The sequence below is a fragment of the Danio aesculapii genome, chromosome 17 (assembly GCF_903798145.1).
Source record: "Danio aesculapii chromosome 17, fDanAes4.1, whole genome shotgun sequence".
NCBI classification, from domain to species: Eukaryota; Metazoa; Chordata; class Actinopteri; order Cypriniformes; family Danionidae; genus Danio; species Danio aesculapii.
In genome coordinates, this window is record NC_079451.1 from 7,590,008 (window position 1) to 7,616,856 (window position 26,849).

A 26,849-nucleotide genomic window follows, 5' to 3' on the forward strand; every position below is an offset into this window, starting at 1 on the left:
TTTAAACATTGCATCGTATTATATTGTTAAATTATTATATTGTTGTTGTTTTATCCAATTTCATGTGGTATTTTGACACTCCTGTTATTCAGCAATGTTTAAACTTTACAGTAATTTTACTTTTTAGATAAGACTGCAAAGATTGTTGTTCATTTGATTCTGAGCCTTTAATTGTCATTTATAAGGGATTTATAAAGCATAAATAGTCCTCACTTTAGGTCACAAAACCGTATGAAGTTGAGTTGAGTTAATGAAGCATTTATTAACATACATAGTAACCATTACTTTATGCCTGAATATACTGTAAACTTTAGTTTCAATAGTTTGTTAATCATTTACTAACTCATTCTGAATGATTTTAAAAACCACCAACTACTCATCAATACAACTGGTTTGTAAATTATGCAATACTTCGTTTAGTAAGGAAAAATCAACCAGTCACAAGTTATGGAAGTATAATTATTGAGCCCTCTATAAATGTGCTAATAAGTCAAGAATAGAGCATTTGTAGCTGCAGTTATAAACTGCTTACTATTGTTTATTAATGTAGAGTTAATGATTAAAAAATAATGAATTCACTAGATGCTAATACTTAATAAATGATTCATAATGTGTAGTTATTATAAAGTGTTACCGTGTTTTGTTTTGTTTTTAATTTCTTTTCTCAGAATCAAAAGTAATGAGTGTTTAGATGCAAAACCTCTAAGTGCCATTTGAAATTTTCTTCTAAAATGAACAATTATTCTCAGGCTCCTTTGTGTAGTTTCAGTCATTTGAAATTTAAAGCAAAGAATAAGTTCTTGGCATTGCCTTTAAAGTGAAATAACATAAACAGGATTTGTAAGGATGACTTTTTGTAGGGATGACTGGGAAGCCACAAATAAGCAACAAGTGTTTAACAAAACGATTTTAGACTATCCATATACTGGCACACGTCGCAATCGATTGTTTACGAATTGTCAATTATTCAATTATGAATGTACGCTGGGCTTGTGATATTGCAGTGGAGGCGGGCAGTGGAAGGGTGGGGAACGCCATTTAAAGTCAGTGACTGTTGACAGGAATGCGCGTCCCCTGCGCTCAGGCTGCGCTCCGCTCCTCCGCTTTATTTTTAACACTTTGGGTGGGTCAACCCGCGGCTGATGAGAATGAGCGCAGCGAGCGGAGACCCTGTGCGCACTCCCTGCCCCTCCAGCAGCTCTGCCCCACCGTGACCTAGACCTCTGAGCCTCTCATGGGATTGTTATTACCCTTCAAATAACGGACTTTCATTATAAAGACTTCGACAGGAAGCACGTTACTCTCCCGGACCGTTTGTGTAGGTAAGCAGCTTGTTTCATGCAAAACTGTACAATTAGTTAATCTTAACCTTTAAAAAACGCAAAAATAATAACATAACACATACTTCTACATTGGTTATCTTAAAAGTATAACTAAGTAGCACATTTAGTTACTTTTTTTGAAGTGACTTAAGTTTGTAATATTTTACTTTTAAAGTAACTTTACTCAACACTGGTTACTTTCTCTTCAGCTTATGATTCGAGTCAAAGCGTGTTTAATATCACAGTTTCAGGATTGATGTTGTCGTCGTCAGTGTATCGCAGTTTCATGAAAAAAAGCAGCAACCTGTTGAACGCTGAGTGTGAACGTTCATGGCATGTGTGGGCTGAGCAGATAAAAAGTCCTTGACGAAAACATCCTCGATAGGCCTACGTTGTTTGTCAGTTGTCACAAATACTTATTGATAACTTTGATAATTCTCATCTTACCCGTCTTGATTTAATCTGTATGATTGGGCCAAGTTTGTTCAAACTGGTAGACGATACCAGCAACAAAGCAGCTTGTGATACAGTAAAAGTTATAGTGCATTTTGGAACATGGCTGATCAACCAGTTATAATGCCATGTTTGGCACCTGTAAACCAACGGCTATGTTAAATGTATAGTCCACTTCCACAAAAACGTCCCAATTTACTTAACCTCCACTTGTTCCAAACTTGTTAGACTTACTTCTGTTGAACACTAAATATATTTTGAAGGAGAGGTAGAGGAAAGAGTTTTTTTTCCTCCTATGACTGTCACAGTGGCTTCTGGTTTTCATCATTCTTCAAAACATCTTTTGTTTTGTTTAACAGAAAAAGGAAACCTGCAAAAATTGAAGCAGTAGATTTAACACTTTGAGTGAACTATCTCTTTAATATGGATTTCCCAACACAAAATGAAAACACATTCAGTTGCTCTTTTTATCCTCATTGGATAATTTTCAAAATATAGTGAAGAAAAACAGCTCTCACTATAAGGCTATGAAAAAAAAAAAAAAACAATAAAATTAGGTGAGCTGTTTCGAGCTTACCTTATAGGGGGAACTGCTGAGTGTAAACACCATTACTTACCGCTCAGAACTGCATAATGTGACCATAAAATTCATTCCAAGAATAGTTTTGTGTTATGGGGTCTATTAATTGTCTGTTCTGCTTGTCTGAAGATTCATAAAACATCCTACATCTTTAAAGTTGATATGAAATCAAAACAGACAGCTCTTATTTATGTAATACTAAAGGCTTTATTACAAACTATATGTATGCCTGTACATAGTTGTGTTTTCCTGTTATTTAACTAAATACTTATTTTTTCTTATCTTTTCTCTGATTTGATTTCTAAAATCTATACAACAGCTTTAAATTAACTCAAAACTGTGTGAGGTTTTTTCCCCTCTATAATAAAAAAAGACGTGAATGACACGAATGTGACAATAATGAGAGAATTTACAGTTGTGGATACATTTATTTCTTCAAGCTTATGTAAAATCCACAATTTCTTTCCTTTTCTAATTTCAACAGAATACTCTGGGCCATAGTGCCCAGGTCCAGCTGTTCTATCTGTACCTGGCACACCACACCACACTGCACACACACAGTGCGTCACGGTTCATACCACACCTAAGTGTAAGCCTTTCCCTTTACACATGTGAGAATATCCCACTGTGTTGCTTCGGTATACTAATATCTCTCTGCCCTTTTAGCTTAGTTTGCAGAATTGGAACATAAACATATTATCATTGCTAGATATACTATAAGCGCTCACTTTCTATTTTTATTTCATAGTTATTTTCAAATACACACACGCATATATGTGTTTGTGTGTGTGTGTGTGTGTGTGTGTGTGTGTGTATTAATAACCTAACACTGCAAAACAATACGCGCCAAGCAGAATATTTGATCCAAAGTACAGCAAAAACAGTACATAATTTGAAAATATATTTTACTATTTAATATACAAATAACCAAATATTAAATATTTTAATATGTCAATTATTTCTGTTATTTCAAATCACAATTTTTAGCATCATTACTCTGATGCTACTCTGATGCTAACCTGAAATTATATTAATATGCTAATAATAACAATTGGATCTTTTTTCAGGATTCTTTGATGATTTCAAATATCCAAAGTTCAGCATCTATCTAAAAAACTTTAGTAACATTGTACTATAATGCTTCTATTTATACTGCTAAATTGATCAAAAGGGAACATTTATCATGTCACAAAATAGTTCTATTTAAGATAAATGCTGTTCTTTGAACTTTACATCCTCTAAGAAAGATAGTAAGCATACTATATATATTATATAATACTATAATAATAATAATAATATAATAATAATAATAATAATAATAATAATAATAATATACTAATGAGCAGCAAATCAAATGTTTGAATCCTTTTCGTGGGGGTCATGTGTTTGGAGTAATGATGCTAAATAGTCAGCTCACTGTAAAAGCCATAAGTTACGGTAACTCAAACCATTTGAGGAAACCGATTGCAACAAACCATTTAAGTTCCAAAACTAATCCTAATGAGTACTGTGAACTTACTCCATTTGAGTAAACGAAGCAATTTGAGCACAGTAAAACCCAATAAATGAAGAGAACTCAAACCAACTGAGTACTGTAAAACCCAATAAGTTAAGGCAACTCAAACCATTTGAGGAAACCGATTGCAACTAACCATTTGAGTTAACAACTAATCTTTATGAGTACTGTGAACTTACTCAATTTAAGCTGAAGTAATCAGGTATGTAATTAACTCAGCTTCAACACTGAGTTTGAAACTCTTTTCAAATGAGTCGAATTAATTTTCAGTCAATTTTGAGTTAACTACACTCATTTCATTTGATAAAGTTGACTGTTGGGTTTTACAGTGTAGCTACCAGCATACCTCAAAATATCTTATTTTGTTTTCAACAGAAGATTAAAACTCAGATATGTTTTGATCAAGGAAAGGATGAGTAAATGACAACAGAATGTTCACCTTTGGGTGAACTATTCCTTTCACAGTCCCTGGTCATTGTGTTTTGCATTAAATGAGCACAACAATGGATATTCCTCCAGTGAAGGAAGAAAAAGTAATGGAATGATGTTTGTCATGGTTTTCTTATGTGAAGCGTTCCCATATTTCCCTCTCTTTTATTTAAAATGGCAGATACTTTGTCATAAACTGTACAACGGGTACACATGAGCATTTTGCAGAGACAGAGACTTACGCAGAGAGTTGTGCCACTTGTGATAACAGGTTTCCCGCTGGTGGGTGGAGAATAGTTCTGTGATAACATCCCCTCTGCACTGGCCTGATAGAGAGAGACAGAAAGAAAGAAAGAGTCAGTGCCACCATCACACTTCTCTGACACCTGTTAGATCCACTTCTTTCTTCAGTTTCCAGTTTTCAACCAGATATGTATGTAGATATTTATGTGATGTATTTACAACTGAAATCCTCAGCCCTAACTCTGATGACACTAATGACCCGCTAGAAATAGTAACTTTACAGTAGGTGAAGTTCAGCTGGTGCTCTGCCTGATCATTTGGAGCCAACTGGAGCTGAAGTATTGGATTGTATGAAGCAGTTCAAATGTTTAGATTTGTTTTCACCAGACTGAGAGGGAAAAACATGCAAGTAAATATCTGATCACGTAGTCTGTGACGAAGTAGGAAAATTTGCGATGGGTGCTCTGCATATTCTTTTAGTCAGAGGGGTTGCCCAGCCCCCCGTTCAGGGTGATAAGACTACACATGAGCAACATGCCTCACAAAGATAGAACTATCTTAGCAGCTAACCTTCACCCGCCATTCCACAGCAGCACGCGTAAACACACACCCTCTATATGAGTGACGGTTAGAGGACGTGTGCTGAAAATGGCGGCCTTTGAAGTCCTGAGGGTATAGAGAAACTTTCTTTAAAGGAAAGAGGTATATTTTGTTATATATTTTGTTAGAACTGTATTAATTTTTACGAGGGAACTTCTCATTTTAAAGCCAGAGAGTAACACTACATATTGTACCAATTTGTAATTTTGTTATAAAAAGATTATACCAGGCCACATATTTTAAGCAGGTTGCAACTCTTGGTTGTTTGAAATGGTTTTTTCATCCAAAATAAAAATTCTGTCAATAATTTACTCACGTTCATGTTGTTCCAATCTCTTGAGACCTTTGTTCATCTTAGGAACTCAAATGAAGATATTTTAGATGAAATCAGATTCGTATGATTACAGCTGAACCACTGAAGCCACATCGAATGTTTTGACAATGTCAGTTGAAAATGAATTTAATCTAAAATATCCTAATTTTTTTCTGAAGATGGACAAAGGTCTCAGGGGACTGGAATGACACAAGGGTCATTAATAACAGAATTTTCATGTTTGGGTGAACTACAGTGGCTTTAAGCATGTTTTTATTCACTTTTAGGTGTCATCTTCATAAAGAATTCTATTTTGTTGAACACACAGCATGATTGTTGAACATACAGCATAAGACACACATTTGAGAGCACTATATATGTTTTACTCTTCTAATAAAACATATTTTAATGACAAATATTATATCCTCACTACAGTGGTGTAAAGTAACAAATTACAAAAACTCAAATTACTGTAATTGAGTAGTTTTTCTCAGAAATTGTAATTTACTAAAATTGTGAAAAAATGTGTACTTTTACTTTCCCTTAAGTACATTTTTAGTGCAGTATTAGTACTTTTACTCCACTACTTTCCTTCAACCTGCAGTCATTACTTTATTATTTCCTGTCTATGGGGATTAGAAAAATCAGTCCTGTGATTCCTGTCCAATAAAATCGCACATAGAAAGTAAATCGCATCATACTGAAGTACTTTTAAGATATGGGTGATTTATAATTGCAGCAAACTGTTTGGAAGCATTAAAAGTGTCCAAGAAGATGTCCAAAATCTTTACACATGTTGACCCAGAGGCTGATTAGATGCATGTCACTGATGAGAAGATAAGGAATGTTTGCTGTATGATGACCAAAATGGCCTTAAACACAGAGCAGGCAAAAGACGTCAACATGACGCCAGATAAACATTGTACCCCAATGTCATGGGGAAATTGTATTTTGTTTGGAAAATCGGGTTTACATCTGAACTCAACATCAGGCTGACCTCAATATCCAACGTCCAACCTAAAATCAACCAAATATCAATGTCTAATGATGTTTCAGGTTGACGGTGTGTGGACTTTACCACTATGACGTCGTGTTGGATTTTGGTTGCCACACCTGATGAATAAATTTCAGTATCTGAAGTCAAAATGATGTTGGTTTAAGATGTTGACTCGACGTTGAATTTTGGTCACAATCTAAAATGAACTAAATATCAAGTCATTTGGCATCATTATTGAACGTCAAAAAACGTTGTCCTTAGACGCTGACTAGACATTGAATTTTGGTCACCTGACATCACAATCTAAATCTAACCTAATATTAACATTTTATAACGTTTTGTGCCTGCTGGGCAATAACTAAATGCACTACAGAATGTTACATTTACACACATCCATAAATTACATGTAAATGCCTCAGCTTTTTACAGCGTAATACTCACTACTTATCTCTCTTTAGTACTTTTGAAAGGGCTACTTTTTACTCATATTTACAACAAATACTTTTACTCTATTACATTACATTACATTTTTCGGCCAGTAATGGTACTTTTACTTAAGTATGATTTTTCAGTATTCTTTCCACCACCGCCTGACTAGAGCAATTTGATTAATGTCTATTTTAAATTAAATGTGAGAATATCTTAGTACTTGGTTTGTCTGCTTCAATGACAGCAGCACTCTAGCTGACATAAACAAAAGCCGATTGCCATGTTACCAGAATAATAAAGTGCATATTGTGATTTGGGGTGGCGCGGTGGTGCAGACGGTAGCACTGTCACTTCAAAGCAAGAAGGTCGCTGGTTTGAGCCTCTGCATCTCTCTGTGTTCGCATGGATTTCCTCCGGGTGCTCCGGTTTCCCCCACAAGTCCAAAGACATGCCATGCGCTATAGGTGAATTGGGTAAAGCTAAATTGTCATTCCGGTTCATTGACAACCCCAAATAAATAAAGGGACTAAGCCGAATAAAAATAAGAATGAATATTGTGCTTTGATGGTAGTAAAAACATGACATGTACGACAGAGTTTGCTTGATCATACTCACAAAATGATTTTTGTGAGTAAAAAGAAATTCTTTTTTAATAAAAATGTAAATAAAAATACTTCTGGCTTCAGTAATCATGACATAATACAATAGTATATTTTATAAGTTGTGAGTCATAAATGCAGCACTTAAAAGACGTTTTAAAATGTATCTCGAGAACTTACGTATTTTCACATTGCTAATTGTTAATTTTTTATGCACAAACATGTTTTGTATAAAGAGCTCCTTAGGCACGAGTGCTGTTTGAAAATCAAAATTTCAGACAGATTTTTAAAATGCATGATGTTCATTTTAATACAAATTCTAAAATGTATTTTTTGCATTTACTAATTTAGCAGAGGCTTTTATTCAAAGTGACTTAAAAGTGAGGATAGTACTTAAAATAATCAGAGAGTAGAATTATATAAATGCTATTAAAAGTCTAAGTTAATTAAAGGTTAGTTTCCCTCCTTCCAAGCATACGGAAAAGAGAGCGTGTCCTACAGATGGTTTGTCAGTGTGGAGCACACTCAGAATTGCACAGTGTTTTTCAAGAAGTATAGGGGGCTTATAAGAAGGTGTTCAAAATTGCATGATGTTTTCCCAACCCAGGCTCATTCTGAAAACGTATTGCTACAGTATACACATTTCTGGAGGGTGCCAAATACGTCCCAGGAGCTACGTTTTTTTTCAGTTCTTGTTTTCGTGAATCCACCAGAGGCCGCTGTGTACGCTTTTTCAGATCTCAAATTTCTCTCGCAAGTGCCATTTGTGCCTGCTGTTCTCACGTAAATCCACCAGAGGTCGCTGTCAACTGACTGAATGATTGACTGACTGATTGACTGACCCACCCTCCTCCTTCAAAAGGACCGATTGACCCGGCCACCCACTTCCCTAATTTAAATCAACGGACAGTTTTCAAAAGCGATCCAGAAAAAGAAAAGCCCTCGCCTGATTTTTACCACGTTTCAGATTTCACCATATTCTAACCCTGTTATTTCCTTGTTTATTCTATTTTTTGCTTTCTGTTTTTGTCTTGCTTTCTGGAACTATTTTTGGCCAAAATCGAACCCAACTGATCAACTCCTCTCTGCATCTCACGTCCTCCAACATAACAGCGGATATTTCGTCCATACGGAGGTAAGCGGTCAGCTGGTAAGCGCGAAAAGGAACAGCATCATACCGCCCCGTAGTGTTCGTTTTAAAGACAAAATGAAGCCATACGTATTTCTAGCTACACAATTTGCTATCTGCAGAAATGTATATAGGACTTCGTTTTCAGAGTGAGCCTATGTTGGTTTTTCCAGAAACTGGTTGATTTTTTCTGAAGCACACAGAGAGAACTGCTAATTTAAGATTTTTTTTTTTTAAAGATATTTGAATATTTATAACATATTATATAATATATGTATAAAAAGAATATGTGTTATTGATTGATTCAATATTTTGAAGATAAATATGCAATTAAACCCATCCCTTCATGTCTTTTACCCCTCAGATCATCCACCTCTGGCATTCCACTGTCTTGTCATCTTGTGGCACGCTGAGGTGTCTGGCCCCTCTCATCTCTTTGCATCTTGATGGCAACTATGACCTCCACCACAGACTATGACAATGCTGAAATCACTCAGCAGTACAGCCGTATCAACACTCGCTTCGAACTGTCTGATGAGGAGCTCGACAATGACAACAGCTCAGCCAGACTCTTTGAGCGCTCACGCATTAAAGCGCTTGCAGGTGAGTCGTCTCAAGTGACATCAAACTGAGCACATGTTGCTTTGGCTTAGATATACACTGATACATATACAGACATATACTGTAAGCAGCTGAACCCTATCCTCTCCTGCCCCTCTAACCAGCCGGGATCATTTGCACATACCCAGCATGCTTCAGTATGACTGAGCTGGACAGCTGCCCTGCCTGTCTGTGCCCATATCTTAGATATCTGGGATGGCTGCAGGAGCTTGTAATTTTTGGCACACCTGTGAAGTTTGCTGTTCTCAGAGACAGCAGGTTTTAAATAGCAATTTCACAATCAGACAAGCCCCTTTCTAGGGAATAGGTACAGTAGTCCACACATGACAGTTATGAAAACAGTGACAGCACACTAGCATACATTTCTTTTCTGATGCTTTGTGTTGGAGCAAATCGGTTTTCATTTTTGGATTTGTTGCAGACCAGATCATGTTACGTGCATCTAAATAGCTAGAACACATGTCCTAGCATAATCTTTTTCATTCCAGTTGGGAAATTAAATACTTGTCTGGTCTTGCTCCTGGAAGGCCAGTGTCACAGGATTTTAGCTTCCTACTGTACACCAGGGTTCTCAATCTTAGTCCTGGAGGTCCAGTGTCCTGCAGTTTTTAACTCCAACCCCAATCAGACACAACTGGGCTAGCTAGTAGAGCTCTTATTAGGCTTTCTAGAAACATCCTTGCAGGACACCGGACTTCCAGGACCAAGTTTGAGAACCTGTCTAGTGATGGGTCATTCTTGAACGATTCATTCATTTTGACTTTTGAATGACTCGAGAATGATGAGTCCTCTCAGGAAGTGATTCATTCATTTGCGCATATGCCCATTTGTGCAGGTGGAGTAGGAGATCAGTTACTTTTTTGAGCCTTCTATAGGGTTTAAGTCGTTCTTTCATCACGTGAAAGGCAGAAGCCAATCATACGCATTTAGAGCCAGAAAAAGATTGGATCCATTCATCTTTTGAGTCTTCAGTTTGAGTCGTTCTTTCATCACGTGAAAGACAGAAGCTAATCATATGCATTTAGAGCCGGAAAAGAATTTGATTCGTTCATTTCTCGAGTCCTTGGGTTTGAGTCATCTCTCTTTACATGCTGTCACATAATGAACAAACGACTCAAACACCAGAAAGGTGAACTAATCATGGCTCCTTTCGGCTCAGACTGTGTGCATTGGTTAAGCTTATATGGGACTGTCTGTGTGACGTGAACAAAGCACTCAAATTTGAAGACCTGTCAGAAGTGGTGAGCTGACATAATCATAAACAAAAGACCAGGTAAACAATAAATGATTATTTTAGCATTCAAGGACTTGTTTGTAGTGTGATCAACGTTTGGGCTAGTTGTAGATGAGTTTGGGAGCAACTCGCAACATTTTAATAATAATTTGGCAAATTGAACTAAATGAACAAAATGACTCGAAAACAGACTCAAACATCCAAATAAGTAAGATGATGCGAACTTCCCAACACTACCCCTGTCCTACATTCTTTCCTGGATGTTTCTAGGTAGTCTAAAGACCTTGATGAGCTGGTTCAGGTTTATTTAAGGTTGTAGCTATATTCTACAGGATAGTTGCCACTCTGGAGCAGGTTCGGACACCTCTGTCTTCAAGTATGAGTTGGCAAGTTTGAGTTAAGTAAAGGATAATCAACAGACTGATGTGTGTTAAAGGATTTTAAATGCACAACACAGAGCAAAGAAGTGAAGAGGCGCTGGGTAATCCCATTACTGTCTGGTGAAGTACACATTGATGTCCTCAAGATCACAGAGAGGAATGAAGGCCCTTGCCACTGTCACTAAATTGTTGTTGTGATTACTCCTAATGTTTGAGGGAACCACATGGCTGCATCCAAAACCACATACTACTCAGTAGGTACTGCATTTGAATTTAAACGTACTACTCGGCCATTAAAAATGTACATTCTATACAGTATAAATGTGAGTAGTATGAATGGAACACGGATGTAGTATATCTGCCATTTTGTCATGATCACATGACCTACCCACGTGAGTTGCGTCGCTTCCCTCCCATTCATGAATTCTCTTGTGGGGCATCATGGCATAACGTAGCATCCATCCGATGCCCACTTCAGAATCTCGGCGGGAGTAGTAGGTCATCCGGGTACTTCTCACATACTGTTTTTCAGACATACTACTCAGCTCGCATACTGATTTTAGCATACTATACAGTATGGAAGTATGTGATTTTGGACACAGCCCATGTATTTCGAACGATGATCAAAACTGACTGGAACTACCTGAGCATTCAAATATTTTATTGCACATATTCCAGCTAATCAGAATCAAGAATTTCAGCAGACTATAGAAACACACATTTATACAGGAGTTAAATACAGTATATTACTACTGTAAATTAGCTCCTACTCTAAAACAGGGTCTAATCCAAGTTCTTGATTTGTAGCATTACAAGTTGTTGCTGTGAGCCAGCTTACATCACTTCAGAAAGCAAGATATGATATGTGATATGAATTTGATGTAAGTTCATGTTAATTGTATACATATATATATATATATATATATATATATATATATATATATATATATATATATATATATATATATATATATATTTTAAATTTAATTTACAATAAATGTATTTAGCTGAACTTCAGATTGTTTTTTTCACCGTTTTGAGAATGAGTTAAGCACAGGTGTTTATTTCTTAAGGCTTGGCGATTTTCTGTCTTGAAATGCTTTAGTGATGGTGAGCTCAAATTTGCCCTGCTTCTTTAAGCCAAGTATATGTTGCTGAGCCAGGGCGAGTGTGATGTGTTCTGTCGGTGCGTCTGTGCTCTGCTCTTTCAGTAATGCAATTAGGGTGAGTTAAAAAGTGAAGGAGAGAGAGAGAAGTGGTTCCCATTCTTCACTGTTGATTTACAGCCATTGAACAGACATGCATCCCTCTGAGTACGCTAAGTACACTTTGAGTGTACAGCTAATAATACATTTTTACTTTGTATTTACATCAGGGTCAAAACTGCTTATTCATGTACTTACAGTTTGACATCACATTATATTTGTAACAATTCAACACATGCACATGCCAATTTAATGACATTTTAGATAAGTGTGTTTGTGCGTGCGTTGTGGGGCATTCAGGAATGGGGCATATTATATGCATGGCTGGGGTGCTGGAGAATCACTCCATGTGCTGCTGAGGAGAGGCAGAACAGCATCACTGCTAAGTGAACAGTAAGTGAGGGAGGGAAGCAGAAAGAGAGAGAGGGCGGGAGGGAGGGAGGACGAGGGAGAAGATAACAGGACTCGAGACAGAAGGAGGGAAGAAGAGTGTTCTGTTTGTCTCTTTTCCGGTCGTGCATGTTGATTTAACGTAGTGAGGATGAGCAGTCCTTGTTTGTGTCGTGCGGTGCCCGTGAGCCAGACCCGGCTGAGGGAGGTCAAACTCAGCTTGAAGACCAGCAGAGAGACCATTGCAATCCGCTCTACCCCAGTCGTCCGAGAGGTCAGCAGCCGGCAGTATACTACAGTTAAAGATGTCCCGACCCGGACCAATGCACCAGGCAGCCGGAGCAGGAGCACCCCGCCAGTTTACAGGGCCCAGAGCAAGAGAGGGGCCAAAAACAATAGTCCTCATATTCGTGAACCTGAGCACCTGCCGGAGAGAAATGGAACTTTATTGGGGATCACACCTAAACTGGCACCCATGACTCTCACTTCAGTCTCCTCAACTTCATCATCCTCGTCCTCCTGCACCCCAAGGGGCCATCGGCCTTCACCTCAACGATCCTCACCATCTTGTCCCCTATCTCCGTCCCGGGGTATGAGACGAGCACGCTGGTTGAGCTACAGTGCTTCCAACATTTGCTTCAATAATTCCATACTAGATGGCCGCTTCAGACAACTGCAAGGTAGTTTCTTCCTCCCACTCTCAAAGAGGGGGCAGTCTTTCCTGGCATACCCTCCACCCTGCCACTGGGGATTTATGGGATTAGGAAGAGATCCGGAATGGGGTTTAAGGTGGTATAATACGGTTGTTTTCTATTGGCCAAAGAACTGAAGAACTGGTTTGTCTCCTTTATGTGCAGTATTTATTAATTTCATTATTTATGCTGTATATATGCCCCAATTGCTCACTCTGTTACCTCTAAATATTTAATGACAAACCCGTAAAAAGGCTAGTCACTGGAAAAATACTCATTCCCCCCCCCCCCCTATTTTGTTTTCTGAATGACGAAGTCATTTGTTACTTTTGCAGGCTAATCACCATCTACTTTTATGTCTTATTTGGTGCCTTTACAGAAAAAGGTTGTCTACAGTATATTTTTTTGTGATTTTGGGTATTCAGCATCAAGGTCTCCTACCTCACTTGTTCTCTCCTGGCGGCACTGTTTATTTTTAGAGAGAAGTTGACTGTCACTGTTAATTTGCGTAAAACTGAGCTTACTCTTTTTTTCGGACGAGGTAGTTTTTAATGCCATGAAGGAGAACTGACATAGTTCAGAGAGAGTATTTTTCGATAAGAATACCTAATGCTTAGATGCATAGAACGAATGTGTAGTGAAGAATTAAACTTGGATAAATTAGACAGGTTCTAGTTTGCATTCCACTACAGTATATTCTACTGTAGAAAAATACTCTAGACAGTGTTGTCTTCCAAGCCATGCATTAATAATACCATTGCTTATACTTAGGGTTACAGAGGTTTAGAGTACAAATGAATGTAACTAAGAAACAAACAAAAAAAATGACTGTGGATTGCATGAATTGTGAAATATAGACACAATTGGTGGTTATAAAATTGCAGTTTTAAGGAATAAAGTACCTAGGTCATGGGTGTTACCCCCAATTACATATTCCCATTGAAAGTGGAACTCAATGCATATCTAAGTTAGCAAAAAAATAAAAATCATGGCTGCAGGTTTAACAATGATAAGCACCATGTACATGGTATGTGCTTTTATATGTATTCCTTCATCATACACTTTCTGTTACTCATGACTCTGCGTTAGTAAGGACCTAATCCCGTAAGTCCTGAGTCCTCCAAACAATAACTCAGGTACAAGTATTTACTCATGACAGTTTACATCTGGCTTGTTGTGTACAGGCAAAATCCATCAATATGAATATTTCACGGGCCTTTCATGTGAGCTGGAGAGAGTATCACTCTCTATTTAGTCTCTATTTATTCTTAGACTCTATTTAGGCTCAGTGCTGTTGTAATGGAAAAAGGAAGAATTAGTTAGAAGAGCTTAGAATGCAGTCCTGCTCTACATATTGTGAACAGAAAGGAGAATCATTTGGCAGTAGTTTAATCATGAAATATATAGTGTTGCCGAGCTTAGCTTTCTTATTATACTTTAGCACATCTGGAGCTTTCTTAACTCTGGCAAAACATGCTAAATTGCAATTTTAAAAATGAAACTGTGCATTTGTTACCTTATAGAGCTCTCCTTGTCTGACCTAAGCCTTACAAAATAAATTTACTCTGCATAATCACTTGATTCAAGGTTTGGCTTATAAGCATAGCATGCTAAACCTAGCTGGCAGATGCTCTACAGTACTTATATACACTGTATATAACAGTCAACTTCTTCAAATGAAATGAGTGTAGTTAACTCAAAATTTACTGAAAGTTAATTCTACTCATTTGAAAAGAGTTTTGGACTTAGTGTTGAATGTAATGTGTCAAATACCTCATTACTTCAACTTAAATGGAGTAAATTCACAGTATCCAATAGGATTAGTTTTTGAACTTAAATGGTTTGTTGCAATCGGTTTCCCCAAACGGTTTGAGTTACCTTAACTCTTTGTGTTTTACAGTGTACTTATATCTGGATAGAAAAATAACCCTCAAATAATTACTTAATACAATTAAAACCAGATCGTTTTGATGTTTTAAAGCAAAACACGTTTAAACTTAAAACAGCAAAAACTCTTTTAATACAATTCTATTAATTAACCTACTTATCTTCAAAATAAATGGAAGAGAAGTATTAACCTTAAGATTGAATTGCAAATTCAAATATTTATGGACAATTTTAAGCTATTATTATTTTTTTATTATTTTGTCTCTTTACAGATATACTATTAAAGAATGTGCATTATTTTATTGTAAAGAACATTTTGCAAACTATATATTGTAAAACAGCTTTATGGAAATTGTGTTACTTGAAAATCTTAACACAATAAACACCTCTAAAGGATTATTCCCGCACATGCACAAAAATAGCTCAGACATCATGCATTACACATTTGAATGATCATTATTTTTTCATGGCTTTGTGATCCAGATGGAAAAAAACCTGACCACAAAATGTATTCACAGTTTTGTAGTACTCAAGACTCTCTCATGTCCATTTGCTCCAAAGTCTGACAGAGACCACCAAAATATATTGGACTCAAGTACTACATCAATGTAATTTAAAGACTGTAGAGTTGACCTTATGTTTTTTATGGTACTGTAAATCTGTTTAGCTATTGCAAAATGTGAAGGTAATGCTTCTAGATAGGCTTAAAAGCATGCATCCTTCTCCACCCACTTCACATTCTAATGTTTTCCCCTTCATCCTTTTCTCCCTCCTCTATCACTCTATTTTTATCACCTCTCTCTTTTTTCATCCCTCCATCATATTTCCAGTTTTCAGTGGCCAAAGGATCTGAATCATTTATAAAACACGTCATTAAGAATGCACAATTTTGTTCTTTTTGTGGTAGAATCTTAAATACAGCAGTACAGCAGAAGACATGCTCAAGGAAAAAACAAATGGATATACATCAGTATGCACTATATGAAGCTTACTATATACTATATGAAGCTTACTATATAGGGTTATAATGCACTATATGAATCATACGCTGTATGATTTATGTTACATACATACAGTCGAAATGGGTGAATCTTGTGAACAGTCAACAAAAGTCATATTTCACTCAAGAACTATGAATCATGAACATGAAGCCTATTCTAGCACTATAAAGGTTTATGAATAGTTTATCATAATTTAAAGTAGCATTTATTAGCCATAATAAAGCTGGTTTTGGTATCACTTTATTTTGATGATCCCTTTAATGCATTTTGTTAAATTGAACTTACATTGCATCTACATGATAAGTTATTCTCAATAGATTATTCAATTCCATTCAATTCACCTTTATTTGTATAGCGCTTATACAATGTAGATTGTGTCAAAGCAGCTTCACATAAAAGGTAACAGTAAATAGGAACAGTGTAGTTCAGTTTATAGTGTTCAAGTTCAGTTCAGTTTAGCTCAGTTCAGTGTGGTTTAATATTCACTACTGAGAGTCCAAATACTGAAGAGCAAATCCAACGATGCGCAGCTCTACAGATCCCGAACCATGCAAGCCAGTGGCGACAGCGGAGAGGGAAAAAAAACTTCACTAAAGGCGGAAGTGAAGAAAAAAAACCTTGAGAGAAACCAGGCTCAGTTGGGCACGATCATTTTAATTTCTCCGCTGGCCAAACGTCTTGTGCAGAGCTGCAGTCTCAGTGGCGGAGGCTGGAAGCTGGCCTCAGCGAAGACTCGTCTGTAATTATAATTAGACGGTTAGATTGGGGTTATGGTTAATGTTAGTGTAAGTTGACATGTACTGTCTTTCTTATAGTCAGTTAAATGTTGGTTGAAGGAGCATATCAGCAGATATTAAACTGACAGTCTACTAATACTCAAATGAGAAGTAATTGGGATGTAGTTGCAATGCAATTTTTAGTCAACAAAAAGTGCAATAGGGATCATCAAAATAAAGTGTTATCCTGATTATAAATCAAATGCTCTTAGAAAATGATATTAAGAATATAGACATTTTTTTAAATATTGATTTTAGGAGGTTAAAATATTAAAGAGATAGTTCACCCAAAAATGAAAATGTACTCTCTATTTACTCACCCTCAAGTACTTCCAAAACCTTATAAGTTTCTTGATTCTGTTGAAAACAAAAGAAGATTGGAAAAGAAAAGCTGAAAACCTGTAAACATTGTCTTCCACCATAGAAAAAACAAATATTATGGAAGTCAAGGTTTTTATTCAGGGTTTTCAGTAAGAAACTGAAATCGGTTTGGAATAATTGAAGAGTGAGTAAACGATGACAGAATTTTCAGTTTTTGGTAAACATCCATTCATTACTTTCCATGCAAATGGAACATCAGATTAACTGAATGTTATTACTTTGCTATTGAAACAGATGAGCGAGAGGCTGTCCAGAAGAAGACTTTTACAAAATGGGTAAATTCCATACTAGCCAGAGTCAGTTGCCGAATCTCAGATCTCTATCTAGACCTGCGGGATGGGAGAATGCTCATCAAACTACTGGAGGTTCTGTCAGGGGAGAGACTGGTGAGTGTGTTTAGTGTATAACTGTATTAAAGCATGAATTAATCACTGCACAGACCAAGAATTTATTGTCAATTAATGGAAGTATATTTCAGTAATATCTCTGACTATCCATCTTTCCACCATTTAGCCCAAGCCGACCAAGGGCCGAATGCGCATCCATTGTCTGGAGAATGTAGACAAAGCTCTGCAGTTTCTAAAGGAACAGAAGGTGCACTTAGAGAACATGGGATCACATGATATTGTGGATGGGAACCACCGGCTCATCCTGGGTCTCATCTGGACCATCATTCTTCGCTTCCAGGTCAACCCATCGTTCTAATAAACTCTATTTATTTTGTGCATCCAAGTATAATTTACACTACACTATATAGAACATATATAGAACAAGAGAAGTTTATATAATGAAACTAACCAAAATCCTTGCAGACTATAAAATATACAATATGATATTACGATAGACCTACAGCAGCGTGTTTGTATTGTGTATTCGGCTCATTGGAAAAAACTTATATTTATTTTTAATCTCTCCGTTTGATAGCAGGATATTTTTAGCTCAGCAACTTCAAACAATGTAGTCTGCTACATAATTCAGACCTTCAGAAATGAAAGGAAAAAGACCGGAATGGGAATTGGTGACTGCTCTTTATTCTGCCTGGTTCCCACATTGATGTACAAACTATTGAGACATAAAAAGTCAGGATCTAAATAAAGTAACAAAGCCTCTGCATAAAGCCCAAGGGCAAATTAGAGTAAATATTCTAATTTATATGAGATTTAAAGTTCACAAAATGTCAGAGAATTTGAGAGTTTTATTATTGCTTTAAATGCCTTAAAAATGAAGCAATGTCAGAAATATTCTAGGTAAGAAATATATACATACATGTGCAATTAATTTTGTTCTTTCTTTCATCGTATGCATACAGATTCAAGATATCATAGTAGAAACAGGACAAGCTGATCAGACAGGCCGGCAAGAGACTCGCTCAGCCAAAGATGCACTGCTCCTCTGGTGCCAGATGAAGACTGCAGGGTAGGACCACAGTTGTCAGATTTTAGTAGAAATCAAGCTGACAACATATCTTTTGTTTTGAATTAGCATTTGCAGATGGATTTATCTGTTGTTTTGTGTTGACAGGTACCCCAACATAAACATCACTAATTTTACCACGAGCTGGAAAGACGGAATGGCTTTCAACGCTCTCATTCACAAGCACAGGTGATAAATATAAAGATAAATTATGCATATCATTATATTATCATATAATATATAAATGGGCAGCAGGGTGGCGCAGTGGGTAGCACAACCACCTCATCCCGGCTGGCTCAGTTGATATTTCTGTGTGGAGTTTGCATGTTCTCCCCGTGTTCGCGTGGGTTTCCTCCGGGTGCTTTGGTTTTCCCCCCAGGTCCAAAAACATGTGGTATGGGTGTATTGGGTAAGCTAAATCATCCGTAGTGTATGTGTGGGAATGAGTGTGTATGGATGTTTCCCAGTGATGGGTTGCAGCTGGAAAGCATATGCTAGATAAGTTGGCGGTTCAGATAAATAAAGGGACTAAGCCGAAAAGAAAATGAATGAATGAATTATATGTAAATCTTATATCATATATTTTCTATTCAGAAGTTGTGCCAAGTTACTAATGAATGCAACCAAAAGCTGCCGATTCGAATGTTATCAATAGATTGAATAGGCGTTATCAGTGGTTATCAGCTGATATATATGGGCCAGTAGGGGCCTTCTGCACCTACTAGTAGGCTCAGAGGGCTGTAATTATCCATCCACATGGTTAATCAGCCATAGATCACATACGGCTGCGTCCGGAAGTTAACAAGAATTATTTATTACATTTCCCATTAATTGTATTTTATTAACGTCTACCCCTAATCCTACCCTAAACCCAACTGTCACAGTAATGAAAAACCAGATCTGGATCTGGAGTCTTTTCTATTAGTATAGCTAATTAACCACAATAATTATTTATATTATTTATAAAATTTCCCATAAATTGTATTTTATTAACGTCTACCCCTACCCAACCCTAAACCCTTAAAAACAGATCTAGATCTGGAGTCTTCTCTATTAGTATAGCTGAATAACCGTGTGGATGGATGATTACAGCCTTCTGAGCCTACTAGTATGGAATGTTACAGCCTTCTGAATGTTACTCCTCTACTTGCCCAATATCTATCAGCTTATATCCACTGATAACACCCATTCAATTGAATGATAACATTCGAATTGGGTGCCAAAAGTCTGAGATTACAATATGAATATTCAAGTTCCCCCCAAACTTTAGTAATTTTACAGTAAACAGAAAGATAATGCTACAATTAACCATAACTGTAACCAACCAATAACTGAAGAATGATTCTGTTCTGCCTGTTCTCTACTATCATATAAATAAAACACACACACGCACGCACGCACGCACACACACACACACACACACACACACACACACACATTAACCAAATAAGCTTTCTCAGCAGCTTTGTTTTTTCCATTTTAATCCATCAGGCCAGATCTGGTGGACTATGGCAATCTAAAGAGGTCCAATCCCACACACAACCTGCAACAGGCTTTTAATGTAGCTGAAAAGAAGCTTGGTGTCACCAAGTTGTTGGATCCAGAAGGCAAGTCACACCTTCTGACTGTTAGGCCAAAACATAAAATAACCATCCTCCCATTGTGGCGATAACATCTTTGTACTGTCTTATTTGCAGATGTGTTCACAGAGAATCCAGATGAGAAATCCATAATCACTTATGTTGTTGCATTTTACCACTATTTCTCTAAGATGAAAGCTCTGGCAGTTGAGGGCAAGCGAATTGGGAAGGTACAGAATAAAATTTGAACCATTCCAATTTAAATTACAATGTTTGTTTAATGCAAGAAGACAATTACATTAATTCACATTCATATTCCCTAGGTGCTGGACCAGGCCATTGAAACCGAGAAGATGATTGAGAAGTATGAGACACTGTCATCAGACCTGCTAACATGGATTGAGCAAACCATCGTTGTGCTAAACAACCGCAAGCTTGCTAACTCCCTTACAGGCGTCCAACAGCAACTGCAGGCTTTCAACTCTTACCGTACTGTGGAGAAACCACCAAAGTAATTCAGGCTATTAATGAACAAATGTCTTTCTGTTGCAGTACCTGTAAACATCCTACTTTAATTACTTTTTAAATCATACTACTTAGGTTTCAGGAGAAAGGAAACTTGGAAGTACTGCTGTTTACCATCCAGAGCAGAATGAGGGCCAACAATCAGAAAGTCTACACACCTAAAGAGGGTGCATTGGTTTCAGATATCAACAAGGTGCTAATTTTAATCTTTCAATTTAATTTAATTTTGAATATATTATTTCTGCATTTATTTAAATTAAGAAAACATGCTTTTCCAACCTGTGATTAGAGAAAATGCAACTGAATGCTGCTTGAAGTTAGATTTTAAACATGAAAACTGTGATTTTATTGTGGTGCAGGGAACATTGTGAAAATATGGCTAGACCAAGTATCAATTTGTCTTTGCCATTCTTTTTGTCTGTGATTTTTAGACATGCCTTTCTAAAGACTGAACAATAGAAAAGGGATTATCAGTTAATATCACACGGGTTATACTTCATGTCTAACTTCGAATGGAAGACATTCTCAGCTTCAGCAATAACATCCACCAAATCATGATAAACTTTGTTGAGAATTGAATTGTCCTAGCCACTTTAGTTAAATTTTCTTTAGACACAATAATAAGGATCGAGTATGGTCTGAGAGGCTTTTTTTTTTTTTTTTAGGCTTGGGAGAGGTTGGAGAAAGCAGAATATGATCGTGAGCGGGTCTTAAGAGATGAACTCATTAGGCAAGAGAAGCTGGAACAGATGGCTCGTCGCTTTGACAGAAAGGCAGCCATGAGAGAAACCTGGCTTATGGAGAATCAAAGACTGGTTTCACAGGTAACTCACTACCTACAGTCTCTATGTAATCTGTAAGATGAAAGGTGCAGAGAGGCCTTATGTAAATACCAATAAATTCAGAAGGCTGCCAACTCCTTAACACTGAAATTAATGATAATTATGCTTTCTATTGTGAAGGACAACTTTGGCTATGACTTACCAGCAGTGGAGGCAGCTAAGAAGAAACACGATGCCATAGAGACAGACATTTCTGCATATGAAGAACGTGTTCAGGCACTGGTTGCCCTGTCTAAAGAACTGGAGTCAGAAAGATACCATGATGCTAAACGCATTGATGCTAGAAAGGACAATATCTTGAGGCTGTGGGATTACTTACAGGAGCTCCTAAAAGCTCGCAGAGGTCGCCTAGACAAGAACCTTACCCTTCAGAGAATTTTCCAGGAAATGCTCCACATCATCAGCTGGATGGATGAGATGAAGGTAGGAAGGACAAATGGGTGAACAGTGTTTTGGAATTATATGTTCTCCTTGAATGTTAAGGCTACATCTAAGGGCTACATTACCATTACTATGTGTATTTATTATGTCACATTTGTTCTTTAGGGTCGTCTGTTGTCCCCAGACTTTGGAAAACACTTATTGGAAGTGGAAGACTTGTTGCAGAAACATTCATTGGTAGAGGCTGATATAGCAGTGCAGGCAGAAAGAGTAAAATCAGCCAATGCAGCTGCTCTTAAATTTGCTAATGGTGACAGTGAGTTTAGTGGATCCCTTACCTATTTTCTGTTGACGTGAATGATGTAGGAGTGAAGTAAAGTCTTAACACATTTTCAATGTTTATTTTGCTTTTCTGCTTTCAAATATTAAGGTTATAAACCATGTGACCCCCAAGTTATCCGTGACCGGGTACAACATTTGGACCTGTGCTACCAGGAGTTGTGTGCACTGGCAGCCCAAAGGAAAGCACGCCTTGAGCAGTCACGGCGCCTTTGGAACTTTTTATGGGAAATTGCAGAGCTGGAGAGCTGGATTCGTGAAAGGGAGCAAATATTTTCCTCTCTTGACTATGGTAAGGACCTGACCAGTGTGTTGATACTTCAGAGCAAACACAGCGTCTTTGAGGATGAGCTTGCAGCTAGACGGGACAACTTGAAGCAGGTGATGGACGAGGGAGAGAGCATGATCCAGGCCAAGCACTTGGGTTCCCCCAAAGTGCAGCAACGCATGAATGATGTACAAAGACAGTGGCAACAGCTGGAGGAACTGGCTGCATTCCGTAAACAGAATCTGCAAGACACCCAACGCTTCTTCCAGTTTCAGGGTGATGCTGATGACCTCAAGGCTTGGCTGGTCGATGCGATGAGACAGATGAGCAGTGACGATGTTGGGCATGATGAGTACACTACACAGCGACTGCTCAAGAAACACCGTGACTTAAGAGATGAGGCTGCTAAGAATGGAGCCACCATTGATGCTCTATCCAAACAGGCCAATGCACTTCCTGAAGACTTACGGAATACACCTGACATCCAGGGCCGTCTGAATGATATACGGGATATGTATATTGAGCTTCTGACCCTCTCTGATCTGAGGCAAAAGAAACTGGATGACACCATGGCTCTTTACACTATCTTCAGTGAGACAGATGCTTGTGAGCTTTGGATGGGCCAGAAAGAGACCTGGCTGGTTGGGTTAGAAACACCTGAGAGTTTGGAAGATCTAGAAATTGTACAAAACAGGTATGGCAATTGTTTTTATGAACCCAGAGAAAACTTTAAGAGTTTTTCATAAACTTCATAAAATTATCATCTGTTTATTGGTAGGCTAAGCATTCTTGCTCAAGAAATGGGTAATATGCAGACTCGGGTTGATAGTGTTAATAAAGCAGCCAAGCAACTTGAAGACAGCAGACATCCACAAACAAAACAAGTGAAAGACTGTCAAATTCGTCTCAATAAGAGGTAAGATTTAAACAGTATTCATAAATGTAAATTTGTAAAATATTTATGAATGATCTGTAATGTTATTTTTTTCTATTCTCACAGATGGGAGGCTTTTAAAGCAATGGTGGAAGATAAGAAACATAGGGTAGATTCAGCCCTTAGCCTACATAACTATGATCTTGATTGTGATGAGACAGAGTCATGGATAAAAGAGAAGACAAGAGTCATTGAGTCTACACAGGATCTTGGGAATGACCTTGCTGCTGTCATTACTATTCAAAGGAAGCTTTTTGGCATGGAAAGAGACCTTGCTGCCATCCAAGATAAGTTGGATTTCCTGCGTGACGAGGCCCAGAAGCTTGTAAAGGAGCACCCAGAAAATGCTTCTGATATACTTGCCAGACAGGAAGAGTTGGATTCAGCATGGGACACCTTGAAACGTACCCTGAAAGACCGTGAAGACTCTCTTGGAGAGGTCAGCAAGCTGCAGACCTTCTTACAGGACATGGATGATTTTCAGGCTTGGTTGTTCAAGTCACAGAAGGCTGTTGCTTCTGAAGATATGCCAGATGGTTTACCAGAGGCTGAGCAGCTCCTGAATCTCCATGATGCTGTGAGGCATGATATGGATGGCCATGAGGAAGACTACCATCATGTGAAAGACACGGGAGCTGCTGTTATTCAAGGTCAAGAAGATGATCCTCAGTACCAGCAACTGGAACAGAGGCTGGAGGGTCTTGATAAGGGCTGGGGTGAGCTGCACAAAATGTGGGACAGTCGCAAGAACTTCCTAGATCAGGGTCTTGGTTTCCAACAATTCATGAGAGATGCCAAACAGGCCGATGCCATCTTAAATAATCAGGTACATATGCAGAGAATTTTTCATCTATTGAATCAAAATAGATGTCGTTTAGCTTTCTTCTCCTTAAAAGAGTCATTTTAAGAAAACCAGACCATGGTAAATTCCAAAACAAACTGGCTGACATTCTTTGCTAATGATTTTTCATTGCCATATAATAACACTTTACTCCCATTTAAAACGCTATATCTCTTTTTTTGTGTTTTTTTATTTTTACTTCTTAAAAGGAATACACTTTAGCCCACGTAGACAAGCCTGAAACACTTGATGGAGCAGAGAAGGCCCTGAAGAAACATGAGGACTTTGTTACCACCATGGATGCTAATAAGGAGAAGATACTTAGCACACTGGAGACTGGTCAGAGGCTGGTGGATAGTGAAAACCTTTACTCTGCAAAGGTGAAAGACAAGATGAGTTCCATCAAGGAAAGGTCTGTATTTCATATTTTTACCCTATTTTCTGATCATAAAACAGACATACAACAAAAATATGAATAGAACATCCCTCTTTGACCTAGCACATGTGATATCCACAAAATTGCAAATCAATTTAAAATGCCTAGTTAAAGTGACAGAAAACAAAACACAGTGGCACTAGTATCCCCATAACATCAAAACAATTCGCATAAATGCCTAATGTAATTGTAATTGGTAACATAAGGGTAGTCAGAAGTTTAGCTGTTGGCAAATTTATTAATTTTATCTATTACTTATCCTCTTAACCAGCACATGAATTGGCATGACAAGAACACTTACAATGCAAAATCGACTGCTGTCATCCTGTCATGTCAGTGTAATTCAGAAAAAAGCCAGAGGTTTCAGTTCATGTTAATGCACTTATGCATTTGAGCTGTCTTTGTTTACTTGTGCTGAATCAGGAGTGAGTGAGAGAAGCATAATGCTGTAAAGGAGTGGCCTGCATTTCCCCTATTTGCCCAGGCAGTCTGTAGCTTCTTAAGATGGGCGCCTACCCTGATGGGTATTGATCTTTTGTGAAAGTACACCTAATCTATTGGCTTATGTTGCTCTTTTAAAGTGTTCTCTCTTCGGTGAGAAAATGTAATAGTGAAGAAAAGCTATATCAATGCTGCCAGTGTTCACAATTATCCATATACACATTTTACACCACTTTGCACTAGAGACATAACAGTAAGTAACACATGCATTTATATGTACATGTCTTAAAGGAACAAAAAAAACCAAGACAAAGCCAAGGAAGTCTCAGGGAAACTCAAAGACAACAGGGAACTTCAGCACTTTCTTCAAAACACTCAGGATGTGAGCCATGCTCTATTCAAAAATAATTTCCAAGATATTACATCTTGAAATATATATTTTTATGTTAATTGTTATCTTTTCTCTCATCCAATATATTTATAAATTACATTTCTTTCAGCTTACATTGTGGATAAATGAGAAAATGCTGACTGCACAAGATACATCATATGATGAGGCCCGTAACCTTCATAGCAAGTGGCAAAAACACCAAGCTTTCATGGCAGAACTAGCATCAAACAAGGATTGGCTTCATAACATTGATAAGGTATTTAATTTGTGTGTGTGTGTGTGTGTGTGTGTGTGTGTGTGTGTACAATATATTTAATAGAGCACAACAGTTGGATTTCTGAAGTAAATATGTCATTTAATTTATCTATGAGTAAACACTTTTAAATAATTTAATAATGATAAAACTTTGTAGAAAGACCACCTTTGAGCTTTAATTAATTAAATGAAGTATTTGTTCTATATTATTTTTAAACTATTAAGCAAGTTTTAGAAAGTTGACTGGTCACTTCTACTTTGTACCATAATTTCAGTATCATGTTCTTACATTTAGGAAGGACAGGAACTAATGGAATCCAAGCCTGAGTTTGGGCCCATTGTTAAGGATCGCCTTGCTAAGCTTCATGAACTATGGGATAAGCTGGAGAGCACCACACAAGAAAAGGCTCGGCTACTGTTTGATGCAAACCGTTCTGAGCTGTTTGATCAGAGCCTAGCTGACCTAAAGAAATGGTTAGCTGAATTGCAGCAGCAACTTCAGGGTGATGTGGATGAAGAAGTTAAGGATCTTACCAGTGCCAACATCCTGCTAAAGAAACATCAGGTATGACAGTAAATTTGTTATTTTGTCATTGTGTTGCTTGTAATACAATTCTACAGCAGATTACTTCAGTTGAAGTTAATTATGATCTCTGCATTGTTCTTTCATATCTAGTGATATGAATAAAGTAGTATATAGAACATTGCAAAAATCTTCTCTATTCCTTCCTAGATGACAGAGAATCAAGTTCGGGACCGTGCACGAGAGCTTGAAGAACTTCAGGAGGCTGTACAGCAGCATGGTTCTCTTAGAGAGGACCAGCCTGAGCTTGAGCTTGAGCAACAAAATCTTCAGAGCGACTTCCAGAAACTCCTCACACCTCTATCACAACGCAAGGGAAAGCTGGAGGCTGCTAAGGCAGTTCACCAGTTTTTCAGAGATCTTGCTGATGAAATAGTATGTACACTGAGCATACACAGACAACAGCCTTTTAGAATGCATATAGTTTTAATGATTGATTTTTT

At 37.5% G+C, this 26,849-nt stretch overlaps 1 protein-coding gene across 3 annotated transcripts in view; it reads left to right on the forward strand.

Moving 5' to 3' along the window:
- The first annotated feature begins 1,127 nt into the window (after nucleotides 1-1,127).
- The window catches only part of sptb (spectrin, beta, erythrocytic), a 34,356-nt gene continuing 8,634 nt past the window's right edge, over nucleotides 1,128-26,849 (forward strand). The window contains exons 1-21 of one of the 3 annotated variants that reach the window (XM_056476589.1): nucleotides 1,128-1,322; nucleotides 8,975-9,213; nucleotides 17,412-17,563; nucleotides 17,691-17,864; nucleotides 18,487-18,593; nucleotides 18,699-18,779; nucleotides 20,082-20,197; nucleotides 20,288-20,400; nucleotides 20,494-20,681; nucleotides 20,771-20,888; nucleotides 21,361-21,519; nucleotides 21,658-21,960; nucleotides 22,084-22,234; nucleotides 22,349-23,219; nucleotides 23,304-23,441; nucleotides 23,526-24,285; nucleotides 24,510-24,712; nucleotides 25,469-25,559; nucleotides 25,678-25,824; nucleotides 26,119-26,388; nucleotides 26,557-26,781. In XM_056476589.1, the coding sequence (XP_056332564.1) occupies nucleotides 9,057-9,213; nucleotides 17,412-17,563; nucleotides 17,691-17,864; nucleotides 18,487-18,593; nucleotides 18,699-18,779; nucleotides 20,082-20,197; nucleotides 20,288-20,400; nucleotides 20,494-20,681; nucleotides 20,771-20,888; nucleotides 21,361-21,519; nucleotides 21,658-21,960; nucleotides 22,084-22,234; nucleotides 22,349-23,219; nucleotides 23,304-23,441; nucleotides 23,526-24,285; nucleotides 24,510-24,712; nucleotides 25,469-25,559; nucleotides 25,678-25,824; nucleotides 26,119-26,388; nucleotides 26,557-26,781 (4,524 nt within the window). In that variant the 5' untranslated portion in view covers nucleotides 1,128-1,322; nucleotides 8,975-9,056. Of the gene's footprint in view, nucleotides 1,323-8,974; nucleotides 9,214-12,591; nucleotides 13,121-17,411; nucleotides 17,564-17,690; nucleotides 17,865-18,486; nucleotides 18,594-18,698; nucleotides 18,780-20,081; nucleotides 20,198-20,287; nucleotides 20,401-20,493; nucleotides 20,682-20,770; nucleotides 20,889-21,360; nucleotides 21,520-21,657; nucleotides 21,961-22,083; nucleotides 22,235-22,348; nucleotides 23,220-23,303; nucleotides 23,442-23,525; nucleotides 24,286-24,509; nucleotides 24,713-25,468; nucleotides 25,560-25,677; nucleotides 25,825-26,118; nucleotides 26,389-26,556; nucleotides 26,782-26,849 lie in introns of those variants that run through there. The other 2 variants (XM_056476590.1, XM_056476591.1) reach the window with 2 other exon arrangements.